Source organism: Ooceraea biroi, chromosome 7 (assembly GCF_003672135.1).
Source record: "Ooceraea biroi isolate clonal line C1 chromosome 7, Obir_v5.4, whole genome shotgun sequence".
In the NCBI taxonomy this organism is placed as follows: Eukaryota; Metazoa; Arthropoda; class Insecta; order Hymenoptera; family Formicidae; genus Ooceraea; species Ooceraea biroi.
This window is the reverse complement of record NC_039512.1, coordinates 12,099,801-12,117,784: the sequence shown is the minus strand read 5'-3', so window position 1 is coordinate 12,117,784 and position 17,984 is coordinate 12,099,801. Positions and strand designations below refer to the sequence as shown.

At 40.2% G+C, this 17,984-nt stretch overlaps 3 protein-coding genes across 5 annotated transcripts; 1 reads left to right on the top strand and 2 right to left on the bottom strand.

Annotated features, from left to right (window-relative positions):
- Positions 1-45: 45 nt before the first annotated feature.
- LOC105279774 (snRNA-activating protein complex subunit 1) lies at positions 46-2,444 on the bottom strand. Its single transcript, XM_011339787.3, has 5 exons — positions 2,182-2,444; positions 1,812-1,944; positions 1,415-1,721; positions 686-1,050; positions 46-409 (listed from the first exon to the last, which is right to left on the bottom strand). Exons 1-5 carry the CDS (start codon positions 2,201-2,203, stop codon positions 295-297), a joined length of 942 nt encoding a protein of 313 aa, XP_011338089.1. The 5' UTR covers positions 2,204-2,444; the 3' UTR covers positions 46-294.
- A 206-nt stretch (positions 2,445-2,650) lies between these two features.
- On the top strand, positions 2,651-14,723 carry LOC105279773 (DAZ-associated protein 2). The gene is made up of 5 exons (XM_011339786.3): positions 2,651-2,809; positions 11,700-11,768; positions 12,023-12,126; positions 12,240-12,392; positions 12,532-14,723. Exons 1-5 carry the CDS (start codon positions 2,794-2,796, stop codon positions 12,709-12,711), a joined length of 522 nt encoding a protein of 173 aa, XP_011338088.1. The 5' UTR covers positions 2,651-2,793; the 3' UTR covers positions 12,712-14,723.
- Positions 14,724-14,795: 72 nt separating this feature from the next.
- On the bottom strand, positions 14,796-17,929 carry LOC105279772 (recQ-mediated genome instability protein 1). Of its 3 annotated transcripts, XM_011339783.2 has the most exons (10): positions 17,699-17,929; positions 17,354-17,497; positions 17,023-17,232; positions 16,752-16,909; positions 16,353-16,655; positions 15,975-16,211; positions 15,754-15,898; positions 15,400-15,657; positions 15,231-15,326; positions 14,796-15,148 (listed from the first exon to the last, which is right to left on the bottom strand). In XM_011339783.2, exons 1-10 carry the CDS (start codon positions 17,816-17,818, stop codon positions 15,005-15,007), a joined length of 1,815 nt encoding a protein of 604 aa, XP_011338085.1. In that variant the 5' UTR covers positions 17,819-17,929; the 3' UTR covers positions 14,796-15,004. The 3 variants fall into 3 exon arrangements, with proteins under 3 accessions (XP_011338085.1, XP_011338086.1, XP_011338087.1); XM_011339784.2 differs by lacking the exon at positions 17,699-17,929 and having other exon boundaries at positions 17,023-17,237; positions 17,354-17,482; XM_011339785.2 differs by lacking the exon at positions 17,699-17,929 and having other exon boundaries at positions 17,023-17,277; positions 17,354-17,435.
- Positions 17,930-17,984: the final 55 nt, after the last annotated feature.

The following is a 17,984-nucleotide window of genomic DNA, read 5'->3' as shown; positions in this document are numbered from 1 at the left end:
GCTTGCTAAAACTATGTCGTATATATTGTATCTTGGAAAGAAACATATTATTGAAGATTTAATGCAAAATTTTATTAGAGCAACGAGAACGTAATTATAAACAGAACTTATTTTCTGTGGCATTATATAGTCTAAATTTCTCAAAATCTAAATTATAAATTAAAATAGTGTTAATAATCTTAATTTCTTCAACCTCTCCTTTATTTATTTATTTAAATTAATGTTTGTCCATACTTGAATCAATTCTTGAATTGCAATTTTCTATTCTTTTAATTAACTGAGCTTGAACTTTCTTCACGTTTCTTCCATTTCATCTTCATCTGCCTGCTCTTCTTCGGAGTCGGAGTGTAGTCCTTTTGCAAAACCTTGGCCTATCTTGGCCAAGACTATATACTTGCGATTTCGAATGCTGCAGAAAACTTATTATTATTATACCTTGCAGACTCTTCGTCGCAATAATTTGCACAATTTACAACGTAATTAAGCCAAATAGTATGCGCAATAATATTCAACAAAGATAATGCTGCAGCAGAAGAAATAAAATTGAGATTATCCGGAAATTACATCTTAATTTACAAAAATTAATTTTCACGAAAAAAAGGAAGCTGAAAAGATCTTATTTTACGTTTTTTGTATTATTTCTTCGATCATGTGTCATCTTTCACAATTGTATAGTAAGAAATACCGTTTTAGTGATTTCTGGGCGTCGCTATTCGACGATGATGCCGATGATATCGTTGACAGTGAAGATTTCATTTTGGTCTTCCTGGTTGTCTGGTTAGCGTTAGATTTGGCGAATATCCTGCTCTCCGATTGCACTCTGCGAATACTCTCGATGATACTGTCTGCCACATCAGAATCGTAAAGTTGCAAGCCCGAATCACCCTCGGCGTCGTAGAGACTGTTCTTCTTGTCCTCGTAGGTCTTGCTCAATTTGCTGATCGTCGATAGCAATCCACCTGGTTCCGCCAGGTCCTTTATCTCTGGCATCAGATTAACATCTAACTTGGGCTTCTCCTGATTACTGCAGCTCTGTTTCTCGATACCATACTGCGACCAAAGAATATTCTTCAATTAATAAAATCATATGTTTTGGTACATATAATTTGGCTATTTTTTAACAAAACTTTATCAGATGTTATTTTAATATTTGGCATATTAACACTTAATTTCTGATAATTTAATGACACTCTTGATTGGTCTATTATCTTGTGCCTATTAAAATAATTATTTTTGAAATTTTATATCTGCAGGAGAATTTTAAAACAAGTTCTGAGAGAACTTGGTACTGTTTATTAATATTTCAAAATTGATGAAGAAAATTTATTTACATCTCTGACATCTTTAAATTTGGCTTTTAGAAAGGACACGTTTGTAATTCTTATGGTTCTTGTAATAATCCTGATCTACGTACCTCAGTGTCGCTGATGCAATGAATAAATGCATTATCAATGACTAGCTTGCATAAGATATAGTTAGCATCAAGATATTCGTCTTTCTTAACTTGACTGTGCAACTCCATCAAACAATTCCAATCTGACAGAGTCACTCTGATTTTCAGATTTTCATTCTGATTCTTTGGCATTTTGTAATATATTCCGTACAGAAGATACAGAGCACCGATGCGCTCTTTCACACTCATACCGTTTACTAGAAACTGTTTTGATATGCAGAGAGCTTTCTTGCAAAATGTAATTAAAACTGTTTCTGTAGGAAAGTAACTGCAAGTATTTAATATCTATTAATTAATGTTTTGAGAAATTATAATCATATTTTTCAATATAACTTTAATAAAAGAATGAAATACATACGCAAAAATCAGGGAGAATTGCATATCTCTCCAAATCTCACAAAAGTTTTGAAAGTTAGTGTTGTAGGACAGCTCGAAACGTGTTATTAGTGTCTGACAGTCCATGCGAAAGGCTTCTGTCAGGCTTTTATAGGCTAACAAAAAAATAAATGTTAAAATATAAAATTTATATAATATAAAATTTTTTATCACCAGTTTTGCAGTTTATAGTTTATAAAGTAAGGCTTCTCTCAATTGCTTTATAAGGATATCAATTGCGTACACGTGTTAGTGTTTATGTGCATGCATCATTTTTATGAAATATTTGTATCTTTATTTTTATTATTAATTATTGTTAATATCTATTACACAAATTTGTTAATAGTACTTACGCTGTAAATGGTTGTGCTCCATGATTGTATATGTACCGTTGCACGTAGTCCAAGCAAATAATCAATCTAAAGAAACAAAATATCACCAGGAAGATACAAAATAAACACTCAAAACATTAATAAAAAATTAAATCAACGTAATTGATGCACAACAAATATGTAACAACGTAGAAAACAGACAAATAATTGCAGACAAGTGTTTCCTGTAACAACACAACCGCATTTGCATCTAGCAGTATGAAAATGGCTAGAGAATACGCAAACTTTACTAAGTTATGTCACTAGAAAGACTGCGCGCGCGGTGTGAATGTGTATGGTGAATTTTTAGTAATTTACCGGTTCGCACGTAACTAGGATGAAAAACTGCACGAGTCAAGCTTGAATAGGGACGCGCATGCGTCGGCAACGTGCTCTCATTGGTAGATGGGCGCGGGCCAATGAGCGGCCAGTGCCGCCGCACCGTCAGGCACGCTCAATAAACGGCGCTAGTGTCTGTCAAGTGTCACAGCCGTTCCCGTCGGCCGACAGTGTTGCGAGACTCGAATCGGTGATTTAATTAGGAATAACGTACCTCTTTTTTTTTTAGTAAAAATTGTGAAACTTTAAGCAATAATGACCGACAAGAAAGGTAACTATATGCCGTAATACCGCGCGTTATCATTTAATTGCGTGTAGTGTACACCGACAGCCGAGAGAGAAATATACAAGCATACATACAGAACGCGCGTGCACACACACGTACACGATGCGTACGAGCATACACACACTCACACGCATACACGTAAACGCATACACATACACATGCGCTCGTTAAGATAAGTGGTGCCTCACCACTTGTCATTCGACGCGACGCCCGGTTATCGCTCGACGCCGACGTCGGTGCGATTCCTGGTGCGAACAGAACTTCGGCGTCACTCGACCGTCGCGCATCGAGCCCCGGGCGCTGATACGAATCCGCTCGTGTGCCTGGGCCCCGGGGTTGACAAGACAAATCAATACCGCGCATCGCGCTGGGAATACAAAATGGCCTCCGGAGAGTTGGTCATCCTTTTTCTCTCTCTCGCCTTTAAGGAGAGAAAGAGAGAGACTTCTTTTAGTATTTACAGCGCCGAGTGCTTTTCACGGATCGTCAAATCCTGATGTTTGGATGTGTACAGATCTCTTTTCGGATCGGATCTCCTTTAAATTTCTCGAATTTCGAAATATTTCTATATCGTATCCCCCCCCGAAATCTCTTGGACTCGCGGAAATTTCTTGCTCTTGTATCGGCAAAATTTTGTGATTATTGTACACTGAACTTCTTCTGGATTATTTAGACTCATGAATCTGTGAATTTTTGACATATAATGGTTTCTTGCATCTTTTGTGAATTCCTTACGTTTCTAAATTCTTAAAAAATCCTAGTTCTTTTATTAATGTGTATACACTTTTTAACATTTGAATCATTGTTTTGGTTTTCTTCGTGCATTTATTTACTCCCAAGTTCTTTGATACGTAACTCTTTTCGTGATTCCTATTTTTAGATATTGAAATAAAGATAGTTTATATAAAGATGGATTACAGGATTAATGTAAACTTTTGACACGATTATCAAGTTGATGCATCCTCGACTCTCACTTCTCTCGTCAACATAATACGCAACAATATGTGGCTTAATAAATACGTATGTTTTTCGTGCAACGACGGAATCATTATCAACACCTCAATATCGCATTATATACTCTCCTGCGCGAAAGTAGCACACTCGTGTAGAAAATCAAAATATGAGAGAGAACTGGGCTGTTTAAGAAAGATTGCAAGAATACAAATCTGACGTAGTGTTGTTGCCACCTGATTCTTGTTTACGCCTGCGTGCGAAATTTGCAATAAACGAAGCCTCCGGAGGTCATCCATTACTAGGCCGTGTTCTTACAGATGCTGGTTTCACAAAAAGTGAGAATGCGCGAATACGCCGTGTATGAAGTGTATGACCCTAAAGCACTCGTAGGGAGCTTTTAAGAATCAAAGTTTGCCGAAGGTAGCTTCGCGTCGATAATGATGATCGTCATGTGAAAGCGATCGAGTTTACACGAGCGCCGTCCTGTTGTCCGCTTGCCCGGGTTGTTCCGGGTGTCTCGGATTCGCTCCGTTCCTCCTGCACGATGGGGCAGGATCCGAGACACCGGGTGGGACAGCTCCGGCGAAAATGCCCCCCCCTTCCTCCCCCCCGTGTAAGTGCCGTGAGAACGAACAGTAAGAACCGTAAGAACCTGGACGGGTGCGACCATTTCATTACCGAGATCTGCTCTGTCCCCAAGCAGGTGCTGCGCTCCCAGGGAGCGCAGTGTGTTTACGAGGATACGTAAAGCTTAGCCTGTAAGTGGTAAGAGCCGACGCGCTCCTTACTCCAGTAACAATGTTGTGTTAAGTAATATGAGGAAAGACACGTTACGACGTATAACTGCTGCGAGTCCGCTACCGTTTATATATACCTTATGGCGGTGTAGCAGCTGAGCGGAGGGATAGTGCCTACAGTTTGGCTGTCAATATGTTTGCAGCGGACCATTACAAAGACGATTTGATCCCAGTCAGTAGGTGGAGCTCCGGAGACCGGCGCAGCCTAAGCCACGTATCTAACCTCACCTTACTCTATATATTACCTTAACTCACTACGTGTTTATACCAACATATATTACGTATACACACATATATATATATATTATATATATATATTATATAAATATGTATACAGCTGTGTTACGCTGAGGCCGACGCAAGGGACAGATTGCTTCGAATTGTAACGTGCGTCGTGTAGGATCCTCCGGGATGAGACAAAATTTTCGTCAGAAGGGTCAGAAGAGCCCTTGAGGGTTGTCGACTACGCAAACTATTGCAAGAGACATATCACGTGATAGATATATTATTTACGTTTATGGTATTTCTTCTAGAGTGTACTTTTTGCACTTTTGGAGTAAACGTAACTTTCTTTCACCGAACCGTTGTATTTCAGAACGGGAAATATCTTATTCCCCGATTCTCATGCTTTTTTAATTCAGAATTGGATAGTTCTTCTAAAAAGATCTTCTGAAAGAAGCAACGTCGCTAATCTTCCGCTGGCCTCAACGTGCATAAAGATATAGAATGCGCCGAGCGTCCTCCGATTCAAAACAAGGAACACGCCGCACTCAAGTCGCGAGTCACGTGACTTCCAGAGCAGCCATGTTACTCTTTGAAGTTTGCTTCGAAAATTTGAACTTTCTCAATGATCGATAATCGCGATCAGAAACAACACACTGTTTTCTTTTTAAATTTTTAAATTTCCCTCACGATAGATTTTTGGAGGAAAGAGAAACACGATTTAAATCTGTGTTCACTTCGCGGTCCTGGACGTCGTGTGACATGTCGCACCATTCGCACTGGGCGTTTTTGCGAATCGGAGACGCGGGTCGCTATATATCCAAATCAATATGGCCGTAAGATATTGATATGGGTGTACCAATATTTCGTACTGAAACTTCGTGGTATTGGCTGACTGCTTTATTAATTGTTCTTTTACTATTCTTTTTTCTTTTTACGTTATTGTTCCACGCCCGACGTGCTTGTGCGTTATTCGCAATTCTGACTTGTAAAAGTAAAAATTCTTTCGATACCTGTGATAATACAATATTTGCAAAATTAAATATTTACGCACACAAATACTTTGTCAGACAAAAATAAAACAAAAGAATTTTTTTAATCTGGAATCAAATTACTGATAATAAATAAAAATCAGCTTTAAGTTACTTTAAATTAACTATCAAGTGTAATCATTGTTGATTGTTATTAATTTTAATTTTTCTTTTTTTATTAATAACTCGATTTCTTAATATTAATTAAAATTATTAATTGAATTATATAATCTCGAGCTGTTAATTTTCGACATGAAGTACGTCGAAATTCCAGAATTGCGTACGCGCTAGCATGGCGGGTTTCGCGAATGGACACGAATGCTATATTTAAGCTCGGCATACTCTTGACGATACTTTTACTTCATTAGGTACTTGCTAGCTCACTTTTAACACATAGTGCATGTTGCTTCGAACCGCGCCACGAGTTTCCCAGATATTTTCATATAACAAAGCTCGGTGAGGAGAAAAACAAAAATGTTCAACTTTGAAACGTACAAACAACGAACGAGCGAAATTAATCAGCTCGAGGAAACTCGTGGTCGCAGCTGCACGTTGTAGACATGTGACATAGTCGTAGATGTCTCGACTTCCTCCTTCGATAATAATCGTAGCATAATCTTAGATTCTCGATTTTTCGGTAGTTCGAGAGTAGTTTGACTTGAATTGTAACGAGAGAAAGAGATAGAAGCAGTGAATCACACGGAACGTAATCTCACCCCCCCCCCCCCGCCGTTACGCGGCCAACTTCACGACGAAGAATGAGAGGGAGGGGAGGGGCGATAGATTTGGCAGTCGTGACTGCGGGAGAAATTCAAAGTGAAATTACGTTCGGCCTTAGTATCCCCGTAGACCTCCGCAAGTATGAACTTTCGACTTCTTTCCACGAGATTGTCACGATCTTGAGTCGCATGCTTGAAACGATCTTCTCGACGGTCAGGGGCGCGCGATCGCCCACCCTTACGAATGTAGAGAGAAAAAAAAGAAAAGAAATCGAAGGGGGCGGTCGTGTCACTCGCCGTCCGTTGTTCCTATTATCGTGCATGTTTCTTTTCTTTCGATATGCTGTTTTCAATTTTCGGTCCTCACGATCTCGCCTCGAACGTTGTTACCGTCATCCGCGTGCGATCCCATCTCGGTGGATGGTGTGCCCGATTCCCCGCGATCATGAAGGCGAGATCGGGTGGATCGGCGTCGTTTTGAATCGTCGTGTTGTTGTGTGATCACTGTAGTTCCGTAGGTGTTTCGCCCTCGGGAGAGCCGCCGGCGTCTCGGATGTAGTCGCGAGATCATTCGATCGTTGCCAAATTTCTCATCGCGCATTCCTGTTTAGTCTCCGCGACTCGGCTTGGGCCGACAATCGCGCGCGCGCGCGCGGCGAGGTCTCCCGGCGTCGCGATGATTGCATGCGTATGGTCTCGGTAGGAATCTGTAATTGTGTACACTGTTAATAGTGAGCTTAAAGCGAAGTAGCGTTCGTTGATACGTTGGTCGATACTGGACAATAGTGTCCCCGCGACGATAGAGATCATCGGAAGCGAATCGCGAAAAGTTAGCGAAAAGTCTCTGACGCAACAATCCACTTCCCCATGCGCGCGCATCTAGTTTTGGGGGATGCGTTCTTGTTTTTTCTTATGAAATTTTTCTCTCAAATTCTCCTTCAAACTTCTTCTTTGAAAATTTTCCATTGCGTATTTAATTATTTTTCTATTTATTCCGACTTTTTATTTATTTTTTTTTATTGAATCGATACTGCGGAATGCATGTATTTCCGGCTCTCTGATGAGTTCCAATGCTTCCAGTGATCTCACTCGTTCCGGGAACACGTTCTGTTGTCCACGGAAGCACTTCGATGAATTGTTGTCAGGGCAGAGAGAGAGAGAGAAAGAGAGAGTAGATGAACCCTTAACATTGTATTGTACACGTTGATCATATAACGTGGATCGTCGCAAACAGAGATGACAAAGAATGAAACAAAGAAGTAGGAACATCTGGCTCTCGAATAGCGTCGAACTGCTCATTGGGACAAATCGAGGAAATGAAAGAAAGAGAGAGTGTGCGTGTGCGAGGGAAAGCAAGAGAGAAAGAGAGGAGCGTTGACTTTTCGAGTTATCATTAAGCCGTACTAGCATTAATATTACAATCGATTGTGATTGATTCGATGATTGTTTGCACTGTGACACATTGACACATAACTCGTCGGAGGCTGAGCGAACGTGCGAACAGACTAACGTTGATTACACCTGTAAAATAACGCGTTTTAAGATTCCCAGATGTGTTGATGAAATGTGTGTAGAGAAGATTGATGCGGTGATCGCGTTCTTTCTTAATTTCTGTCAATATTCCGTTCCTTGAGAACGCGTTAATTAGCTCTCGTTAACTTGTAATTAGCTTCTCCCAGATTTCTCATGCTCTTGGATTCTTGAAGATCCTTTTAATGAGCGTCCACATAGTTAAGATACTGAGAGGAGCATTTGCATCGCCAACGGTAAACTCGCGGAACTATGCGGCTGTGTGGGAAGCTCCGCACTGGATCCGTTCGTCTTTGCTAGTTCGCAGCCAGCCTTCGGTCACATCATAGACAATTTGGTGTGGGCTGACGTTTATGTTAGAGTACAACATGTCCATCCAGCGCCAGGCGCGACCACGCGCGCGACGCCCGAAGGACGGAAAATCCTCCTTCTTAGAGAGTTCTCTCAGAAACGCTTTTCACTACTTAATGACAGTAGCAATCTGAAATATTTTAAATCATTAATTTAGAATGATTTGATGAAGTGGACTTTATTAACTTAAACAGATATATTTTGAGAGTACATTACATATTTGGCAAAATCCAAAAACTAAATAGAGAAATAAGATTTCCAAATCTCATTTTTCTCAGCCTTTATCCCTTGACGGAAAATAGAAATTTTTACTTTACTGTTTCTGTCATTGTGTATATAGTTCATATATACATTTTCCCCGAGATGTTGGGTCTCGAATACTGTAAGACAAAGGTACAGAAACATTCGAAAGAGTAATCGGCCTTCCTCGATGGCGGCGGCGTGTGGCGCATGGCGCGATTTAGATAATTAAAAGGACTAGAGAAAGAAACAGGTGACCGAGCGTCTCGCGTGACATCGCGACGCGGCCGGTTGCCGATATTACCTATTTACTATTACACACGATTCCGAGGAACTTTTAATCATGTTTGACCTTTATCTTTGGATATTTGCAGAAATTTGTGGTTTGCTGAGTCTTGTCACGATTTTTTGAATGTGTGGAGCCCGATATGTATATATAGCACCGCTATATATGCATATATAAATATTACTTTTATATATACTTATATATATGTATGTATAATTAACATATACATATATATATTTATATATGTGCATAATCATTGTACCACTATACTCATTGTATAAATTACACATTCACCACCCCGAGAGAGAAAAAGAGAAAAAAAGTAGAGACTCTTCTTCTCGGTTTGACTTGTAAAATCGCGCCCCGTCATCATTGACGATGACGAGGGCGACAATGATGACAATGGCGATGACGGTGATGATAATTAATGATTAATGATGTCGAGACGAATCTATCGTTCTCACATCGCGAGTCCTTCGATTACTTGGGCTTGTTTTAACATCACTCTTTGGAGCAACCGTTATCCTTCTTATCTCCTTGGCTTTATTTTAGCTCTGTTTTGTCGTTTTTCTGTTTTTCAAATGCGATCGAGCCTCGGGATTTACTCAATCAGATGAAGAATTTCCAGCATAAAGGAAATTTGAATCATCATTAAATATCCAAATTTTCTTCAGAGCATTAATTTTCTACAAATGGATGTCGAGTATTCTAAATTGCAAGTATTACAGTTCAGGAGCTTCTAAATATTCAGCGTCTTATGGATCCAAAGAGCACGTGTTCCTGTGGCAAGCCAAAATATTTATCTTAAAAATTTTGCATACTGATACAGACGTTTTTAACGCCTCAGTCCACGTGAATCCCTCAGGCTCGATCTCTTAGACGAATGTATTTGGCTTCTACCTTGATTGCGTAACGCTATTTGCTTTGAGATCGGTTTCGTATTAAATCTTAGTTCTAGAAGTAAAGGTTGCTCAGTAACGAATTGTTGCTCGAGAATATAAATTTGGAATCGCGCACACTCTAAAAGCAACTTTTAAAATACAGTATTAAAATTCATTGAAATTTCAGTAACTTGCACTTTTTAATCCGGAGAAATCCATTAGTATTTCAATTTATTCTAGAGCGCAATTCGTTCCAGCTCCTCGATCGTGGATCCATTTGTGTGGATGATCTATTAGTGATCTTAATGGATCCTCGAAAGAGTGTGATCCAAGGTGATCAACTTCTCGAAAAACTGAAAGTAACGCTCTGATGAAATCTAATTGAAATTGAAATTATCTTGAATTACAGATCTCACTGCTAAAGATCCTAGCTTTCCAGCTTATTTAATTTTCTTTTCGAAAGAATATCGAAAGAATATCTAATTCAAAAGAATATCGAATTTGAAAGTTCGAAATATATTGATGTATACTTGTATCATAAAAGTTTCAAGTTACATTTTACATAAAAAATATAGTTATATGGAAATTATTTTTACTCTATTCATTCTTTCTTTTAACATTTTCATAATTTTTCATGTACAATAAATCGAAATATTAATTATATATCAGATAAGACAAATACGAAAAATCGAATTAAAGTCGTTGGAGACAAAGAGTGGTTGGTCACCTTGTAAATGTTTTTATAAAGAAGCCCGTCTGCTCGCCCCGGTGATTCACGCCGGGCGAAAATAAAGCTCGAGGAAGATCTCGGGAGCGATAGGCGGGTGCGATATCTTCGGTTATTTCTTTTCACCATTATTTAGTGACTAACATTGTTTGAGCTTTGAATAGTACCTTGATCAAAACGGTGTATGTCATGTGTAAGATATACTTGGGTGTGGGAGTACCACTCTGGGGATCGGTGGCGCGTTGGACAATCTCTCTCCGCCGTGGCGAAAGCGCATTCCTCAATTTAGTCTCGAGTACACTCTTCGGAAACGGAAATTATGCCCGATGTCATCATTTCCGACATGAATATTTCAAAGGCTGAAGATGATCTCGAAGCGGTTATTCTAAAATAAATAACGTTGAATTAAAAACGCTTTCAAAGTGACTTTCTTTTGATCTTAAATTGAAGCAACTTTTGTGGACAGTATCTTGACACAATTTTTTCCCGAAATATGTTTTAACTATTACTCATTGCAATTAAAATTGCTTGACCTGAAACTTTATTTTTACCTAGCACAACATACCTATCCACATCAGAATTTTGAATTGTCAAATTAAATTTAGCTTTTAATGGATATGCTATAAGCTTGACCCCACTATCTTCGATACTAAAATATCAAAGAAGAATGGCTGAAAGTCACTATTGGAAATTTCAAATTTGCTGAGAATTCTTCAATAATCATCACACAGATAACTAAAAAAAAGCAAATAAATCAATATCACCGTAAATTAAAATTGTGTTTACCGCTTCGAGTCACTTTGGAACCGTCGGTCCGTCTAGCCTCGAGACCGAGAAAATCGGAAAATACCGTTTCAGAACCGCCTCGGAGAAGACAATTCAATCGCGTCCCCGATCTCAACGACGCGCTCCACGCGCGTACTCGACGCGGACTATCGATTACTGATCTGCCAGGATCACACGTGGGTTCTGGTCCTCCCTAAGCGCCGTGTCGAGACGCGAACGGGGCGCGCCGGCACTCGTCCTTTCTGGCGGTGTGGTACCACGTACCATGTTGGCTTAGATTGAACACACACACACGCCCTTCGCGACTTGCGAATTCGGTGGAGCTGCATTTCGCATTACCTTGTGTTACAGCATATCCGGTGGCACCGCATCCACCGACCGGCTTTGTCCCCGCGCCAACGCAACCCCCGACTTACGGTGGTAAGACCAAGACCAAGTTGTGACCCGAGCACAGATCTACAAGGGATGAATGAAAAAAAATGAAGCATTACACAATACAAGAATTAAAACTTTTTAGTTCCCATGAGATGAGACGTTAAATAATATATCAAACGATGTAAGAATCAAGAAGGACTTATATTGTTCAATGCTTTCATTTTTCCGGCCCATCCTCTGTGTACAGGCTTGCTCGTGCTTTAATTACGCGAGCCTTGATTTTGACAATATCCTGACAGTTACAGGCGCCTCACCCTATGGAGTGTTTCCCAATCAACCTCAATTATACGCGGCGCAAGGTCCACCACCACCGACATACGATCAGACCCTTACACATCCTATGGTGAGAATCCTGTTTCGTTGAGTTGATAGGGCTCGATCGATCTGATATTTCTGTCAGCAAAATAACTGTCTTTCTATGCTTATGATTTTCATATTGTTGTTTGATTCGCTTAGATGTATCAACCAACAATGTATGGACAAGGATATCCTTTGCAATACTATCCACCGGGATATCCATTGCAATACTATCCGCCGTTGGCTGCAGCAGCGGCGTATTATCCTGCCGCTATGCAGCCCGCTCCTGTAAGGCCCACTATTATGGTACCTGTAAGTATCGACATGCACATTGTTAAAAAATATTGCGCGGTATTCTAATAAAATTTAAAGAATCTAAAATTCCTACCGATTATTGCGTGAAAAATACATTCGAAGAAGCTATATAATCCTTGTAATGCTCGTTTTGCAGAATGGCTTTGATGGTACTCGGTTCGATGGCATCTCGCAGCCCGTACTGCCACCACCGCCACCCGGAGTGGCCGCGAACGCCGCGCAGTTGGCCGCGATGGCCGGACACAGCGTGGCCCTGTCGCAAAAGAAGGGCTCGTTCCTGGGAGGAGGAACGGAGGGCGGTTATACCTTTTGGTAAACCACCTAAACACCTTTCGTAACACGCATACGCGCGTGCGCTCGCGCGCACGTACACACGTACACTCACATACACACAAGAGAAACACTCACATTAAGTCTGTCGGAGGCGCCGTGTTGTCAAGACGACGAAATCATGTAGGCAAATTTCCATTAGTGCTCTGCATTTCTCACCGCTGCTGGGGGCCAGTTTCGTCGATTTTTAATTCAGTATAGCGTGTGCGCGGACCGATCACATATTACACACGTACACATCACACACACGGACACACACGCATATATTACATCTACACGTGATACTAAGGCAGCAACCGTGAGAGTTCCCACGCGATTCACATACGGCGATATTTGCGCTCGATAGAAGCGATCCAATGATCTCAAGGACACCGCCGCCGTCTTGGTGATCGATCTGCGCATCTCACGTACTGTTGAACTGCAAAGAATCGACCCGGTCGAGCAAGACTCGGACACGACGACGCTCGTCGAACGCCCTCAAAAGCTAATTCCTTGAAAGCTCATCGTCCCGTGGGGAGGTCGGGACAGTGAGAGCGCTGCGCGAGAGTTTCGAAGGATCCGCTTAGATCCGAAAACTCCCGGGAGCCCCCGGGTTCCGAGATACCGAAGATTCACGTTTATCGAAGGCGAGTAAAATGCTCATTACAGGACCAGGAATCCAAAGTATTCGTAGTCGAGTTTCAGAGATTCAAAATTTCTCACAACCGAGTTTTGCAGAATTTGAGAAGACTCAAAACCGAAAATATAATTATTTTACGATCCGATCTGAGACACTGAAGAACTGTCTTGAGAATTCGAGATTTCAAAGCTAGACAAATTTCAAAATTCAAAGAAATTTTACTTTCAGGAATTTTTACGTTTCGGAGAACTTTAAAATTTCAAGAGTAAGAAATAAAAAAGTTCAATAAATTTGGAGTATTTTGAAATTTTCATAAATTACAGTTTTTTCTTATAGCAATCTCTAAGCAACTTCTGATTAAAAAGTGCAAGTTTTATTTAAATTATTTAAAAGCAATAATGACTAATCTAATTTTTATTTTCTCAAGATCCAAGATGTACTTCAGTGGCCTCTATTACTTAAAGGGAGAATAGAGTTTTAATTTTGTACGAAATAAATTTCACGAAATTTAATTATCTATAATTGAAGATGGAATACTGAAGATTCGTGGTCACACAAGTTTTGTCGGGTTTGTGTTTCTACCAATCCGCAAAGCCAAGAATTCGCGGTATCGGAAAATACGAAGGCTCGAAAGCCAATGTGCGTCCCCCCACGGAGGACAGTTATCGCGAATATTTTGCGAAGAGTTAACTAGTTAGACCAACAAAAAAGGCGGACTGATGCCACTGACGAGGAACGACACTGTCGTTGCGTTCATCGAAGTAAGAAAATACGAAAGATCAAGGATAAAGAGAGAATAGGAACCTAATATCGACGATTGTAGGAACTCATGGGACATATTGCGTTGATATTTATATTTAAGTTATTGTTATTTAAACAATTTATTTTGCAGACCCTCCTTAGAGACAAAATCATCAGTGTGACGATTAATTTTGTATCTGGAGAGAATGAGAACAATAAATGAGCGAGTGAGTGATGAATAAATAAATGTATGTGAGTGAATGAGAGAAAAAGGACAGACAGACAGAGAGAGGGAGAGAGAAAAGGTAGAATGGCTTTTATCACGAGGAAAACTGTGCAATAAGCGTATATCTACTGTAACATGAAGAAGAAAAACGATATTAATTGCAATTGTGACCTTGTTATTTCTTTGAGTGAATGCATGAGTGACGAAGGAAGAGTAAAAGAGAATGCACGTTGAATGGAAGAGAGTGAAAGAGAGAGAGAGAAAGAGAGAACACAACAATTGAATTGAAACGAAAATATACTATTGCAATGATCAAGTGTACCAGTTAATAAATACTACGATCATGCAATTCGTTAATCGAAATTTGTTCTCTTTTGGAGCAGAGATAAAAATATATATAAAAAAAAACAAACCTTTAGTAGTTTTAATTAACAACGTTAATATCTCCACACTTCATGCTACCGATTGTTACATCATTCCGTTCGTTAACAAATGACATTTATTTATTTATATAAATTGTACAAAAATTACCCCACAACTTTGTTCCTGAGACGCAAAATGTTTTCATTACAGTAACTTAATAAAAACTATCATTTCTTCGCAATTATTACCTGCGATTCACTGGTTGTTTCACACTTGTATTAAATCTTTTTAAATTTTGCTCCCACAATCTGCACATTCCACGATCAAATCTTACAGAGGCTTCCTCGCAAGAGCTTCCTTCTGCTGCGGAGTCAGTGGCGTGATATCGACGACCTTGGGCGTTTGATTCTGAACCAATTCCAATTTCAACAGCGCGTCCAAGCTCTGAATTTGATGTTGCGCATTGCGTAGGCTCTGAAGAAATTGATAATCTTGAAGAAACATGTTACGTCCGATTCAATCAATCACGGGTATCCGAACGTGTGCAGCAGCTTACCAGTCGCAGTTCGTCGTTTATCTGAGGATTCGATTTACAGAGCTTCCTCTTCTGTGAAAACTCCTGCACGGTAAATCCGAGGAACCTCTCCAGGAGCTAAAAGGATTTCAACGTTTTTGTCAAGTGCATCAAGTTGCCGAGCCCTCCTGCTTTCTACTCCGCGTACTACCTCAGAGTCGAAGCAGACTTCTACGCTGGCGGTGTGGTCTGCGATCAGCGCCGTTAGCACCCAGCATTTACCCTGCTTCGTCAACGTCGAGTGAGTTTTTACTTGGCCTCTCACCGTTCTATGCATCCTTCCTCTAACAGACTCGCGCAGTACGTCACTCAGGACGTCGCAGATCTTTGGTGGTGGTGGTGGAGGCTTGAAGAAGTCGTGGATCACCCTGGTCTTCGGTATTTCTTGGTTCATTCTCGAAGTGCTCGGCTTTGAAAAATGTCAAGTTAAACAAGCAAAGAATTAATAGCTCAAATAATTAAGAAACGCTTGTACGAGGATATCCGTTTGGATATTGCACGATACCATAGGCTCTTTATTTTGTGCCGCTGCAGCCTTCGCGGGAACAGATTTCTTAATCTCCGCCTGTGTATCGCGATTCGCCGACCTCGAGTTGGACGCTGATTGCATGGAAAATGTTCCACTCTTCGCGGGATTTTTCTTCTGTTGACTGAAATGACGTAAGCAAGTAAATAAATGCGCGAAGATGTACATTGAATGTACAAGGGAATAAATAGATAGGAAACCTCTGGTTCACTGGTTCAACTATCATCTCGTAATCGTCGAAATCGAAATCGTCATCAGGAAATTCTGAGGCGCTCTTGTTCCCGAGAGAATTCGCAGAAGATAGCGGCTTGCTGCGAGAATTGCATGCGGAAGTTGATGCTTCCTCGACCATTATGTCATCCTCCCCGTTGAATTCTTCAACTGCCATCCGCGACACAGGCAACGCTCGTAAAGATCTTGTGGGGGGATTACTGGGCCTGAAATGACCGCTCAATGTAGGAAAATTGAAAAATAATAAATACAATAAACGAGATAAAATAATTTTCCGCAAACAATACAATTTTATATCGATTAAATTTTTATGAGAAATTTCAATTTTCGATAATTTTAATACCAACCAATCTTCTAAGGGTTCGAAATTTATATCTTGCAAGGGTTCTTCTATGTTCTCGCTTCTTTCTTCTTCAATTATCTGTCTTCGATCGCGAGTGCTGTCGAAACTATCTTGAATGACTTCAATTACTTCTTGACTTTGTTGCTCGATCGCCGTCACTGCTTCCAGATCGATAGCTTGCTCAAAGTCGTCGTCGAAGAAACTGTCCTCGCCGCTAGGATGTGATGCTGGTTCATTCTGGGGATTCTGATTCGGAGCTCTCGGTAGCCCATTATCATTATACGGATCGGGATTCTCCGGCTCTCCACTGGGCAACAGAGTGAAATTGAAACGAAAACGTCAGAATTGGGAATAATTCCAAAACTTAATAACCTTGAGCGTCAGTCTCAAAAGAAAATCTTACAGAGCTCTAGCCAGGACGTTCTCCAGCGCGTTGGATTTTAACAGAGATTCGACTTCTCCGCCGACTTCCTTGTACCTGCCATCTTGCAAGAGTATAACGCCGCGTCTACAATCGACCGGGCCAATTATCATCACCTTGTAGCCAGGAAGTAACGTACCCTGCAGCGAGAAATGTTTGTAAAGTTATTCCTACGCTCCGACAAGATTTCTAATCCAAAAACTGTTTTGTAATTTCTCCTGCTATTATAAAGAGAATTCAGGAAGGTCCTTACAGTTATCTGCTTGACTGGTGTGTACTCTATCGCCGTGACATCCTGTACTCCATCGGTGAGACACAGCTGCATCATTCTTCTGCCTTTGGGTTGCCATTCTGCCTTCTCGGACTCCTCTTTTTCTGTCACCTCGAGATTTTCACTGCTGACCTTGCGAATCTCACACAACTGCTTATACTTGGAGCTCGCTATGTCATACATTTTATCCACCTATGCTAATACCGAACAATCTTCAATGTGTGGTCTATTTGGATCCTTCCAAGAAGAGACGTGTACAAAATTCTTGAGAATATTTTTGAAGAGTGCAAGAATATTTCTTCAAAGAACTTACCTGGAGGATATAAGTACCACTCAATACAGTGCGCATCTGTTGTGTGAGATTCCTGGGCAGACATCCATTCTCATTGCTGATCTCCCGTAAGTCGCTCAGCTGCCACTGGCCTTCCACAAATTCGAAAATGTGTCTGTCTGTCATCTATAATCGACAATTATAAAAGTAAAGTGATTAATGTTATCAAGTCTTAATTAATCTAATGAAGACTCTAATTGCATTTGTTGTTTAATAAAAAAAAGAGCAAAATACATTGACAAATGTTTTAATAATGTTCTCAAAAAATGTTACTAATTTTTATTGATAATGATAACTGAGATTAGAAATCATTCGCGATGTACATACTTCATGAGGAGCTTTGTCCCTGATGAAGAACTCGACGCAATCTCTCAACCATATATCGTTCATTACGTAAAACTTGGCGTTCAGCTGGCCTTTTATCCGCCTCAATAAATTTTCATTCATTTTCGCGCTTTCGCCGTTTTTCTTCCTCGATCATACGAATTCATTTATTACTTGCAAGATACAAAAATTCCTTTTAAAAGGATTTAGCGACATCTATATAAATAATTTGTACATCAGCGAACTAATATAAACTACTAGACCCTTTCAAAGGTCCCTAGGGAAAGAA

What these genes read in the sequence shown, in the direction of transcription:
- LOC105279774 (XM_011339787.3), bottom strand. Translation starts at nt 2,203, where the DNA reads ATGGAGCACAACCATTTACAGC. An exon ending in GGAGCACAACCATTTACAGC is followed by an intron (nt 1,945 to 2,181) that starts GTAAGTACTATT and finishes TTTTTTTGTTAG; the next exon opens with CCTATAAAAGCCTGACAGAA. An exon ending in GCCCAGAAATCACTAAAACG is followed by an intron (nt 410 to 685) that starts GTATTTCTTACT and finishes AGTTTTCTGCAG; the next exon opens with CATTCGAAATCGCAAGTATA.
- LOC105279773 (XM_011339786.3), top strand. An exon ending in GCAACCCCCGACTTACGGTG is followed by an intron (nt 11,769 to 12,022) that starts GTAAGACCAAGA and finishes ATATCCTGACAG; the next exon opens with TTACAGGCGCCTCACCCTAT. An exon ending in AGACCCTTACACATCCTATG is followed by an intron (nt 12,127 to 12,239) that starts GTGAGAATCCTG and finishes TGATTCGCTTAG; the next exon opens with ATGTATCAACCAACAATGTA.
- LOC105279772 (XM_011339783.2), bottom strand. Translation starts at nt 17,818, where the DNA reads ATGAATGAAAATTTATTGAGGCGGATAAAAGGCCAGCTGAACGCCAAG. An exon ending in CACCAGTCAAGCAGATAACT is followed by an intron (nt 16,910 to 17,022) that starts GTAAGGACCTTC and finishes TTCTCGCTGCAG; the next exon opens with GGTACGTTACTTCCTGGCTA. An exon ending in AACGTCCTGGCTAGAGCTCT is followed by an intron (nt 16,656 to 16,751) that starts GTAAGATTTTCT and finishes TCTGTTGCCCAG; the next exon opens with TGGAGAGCCGGAGAATCCCG.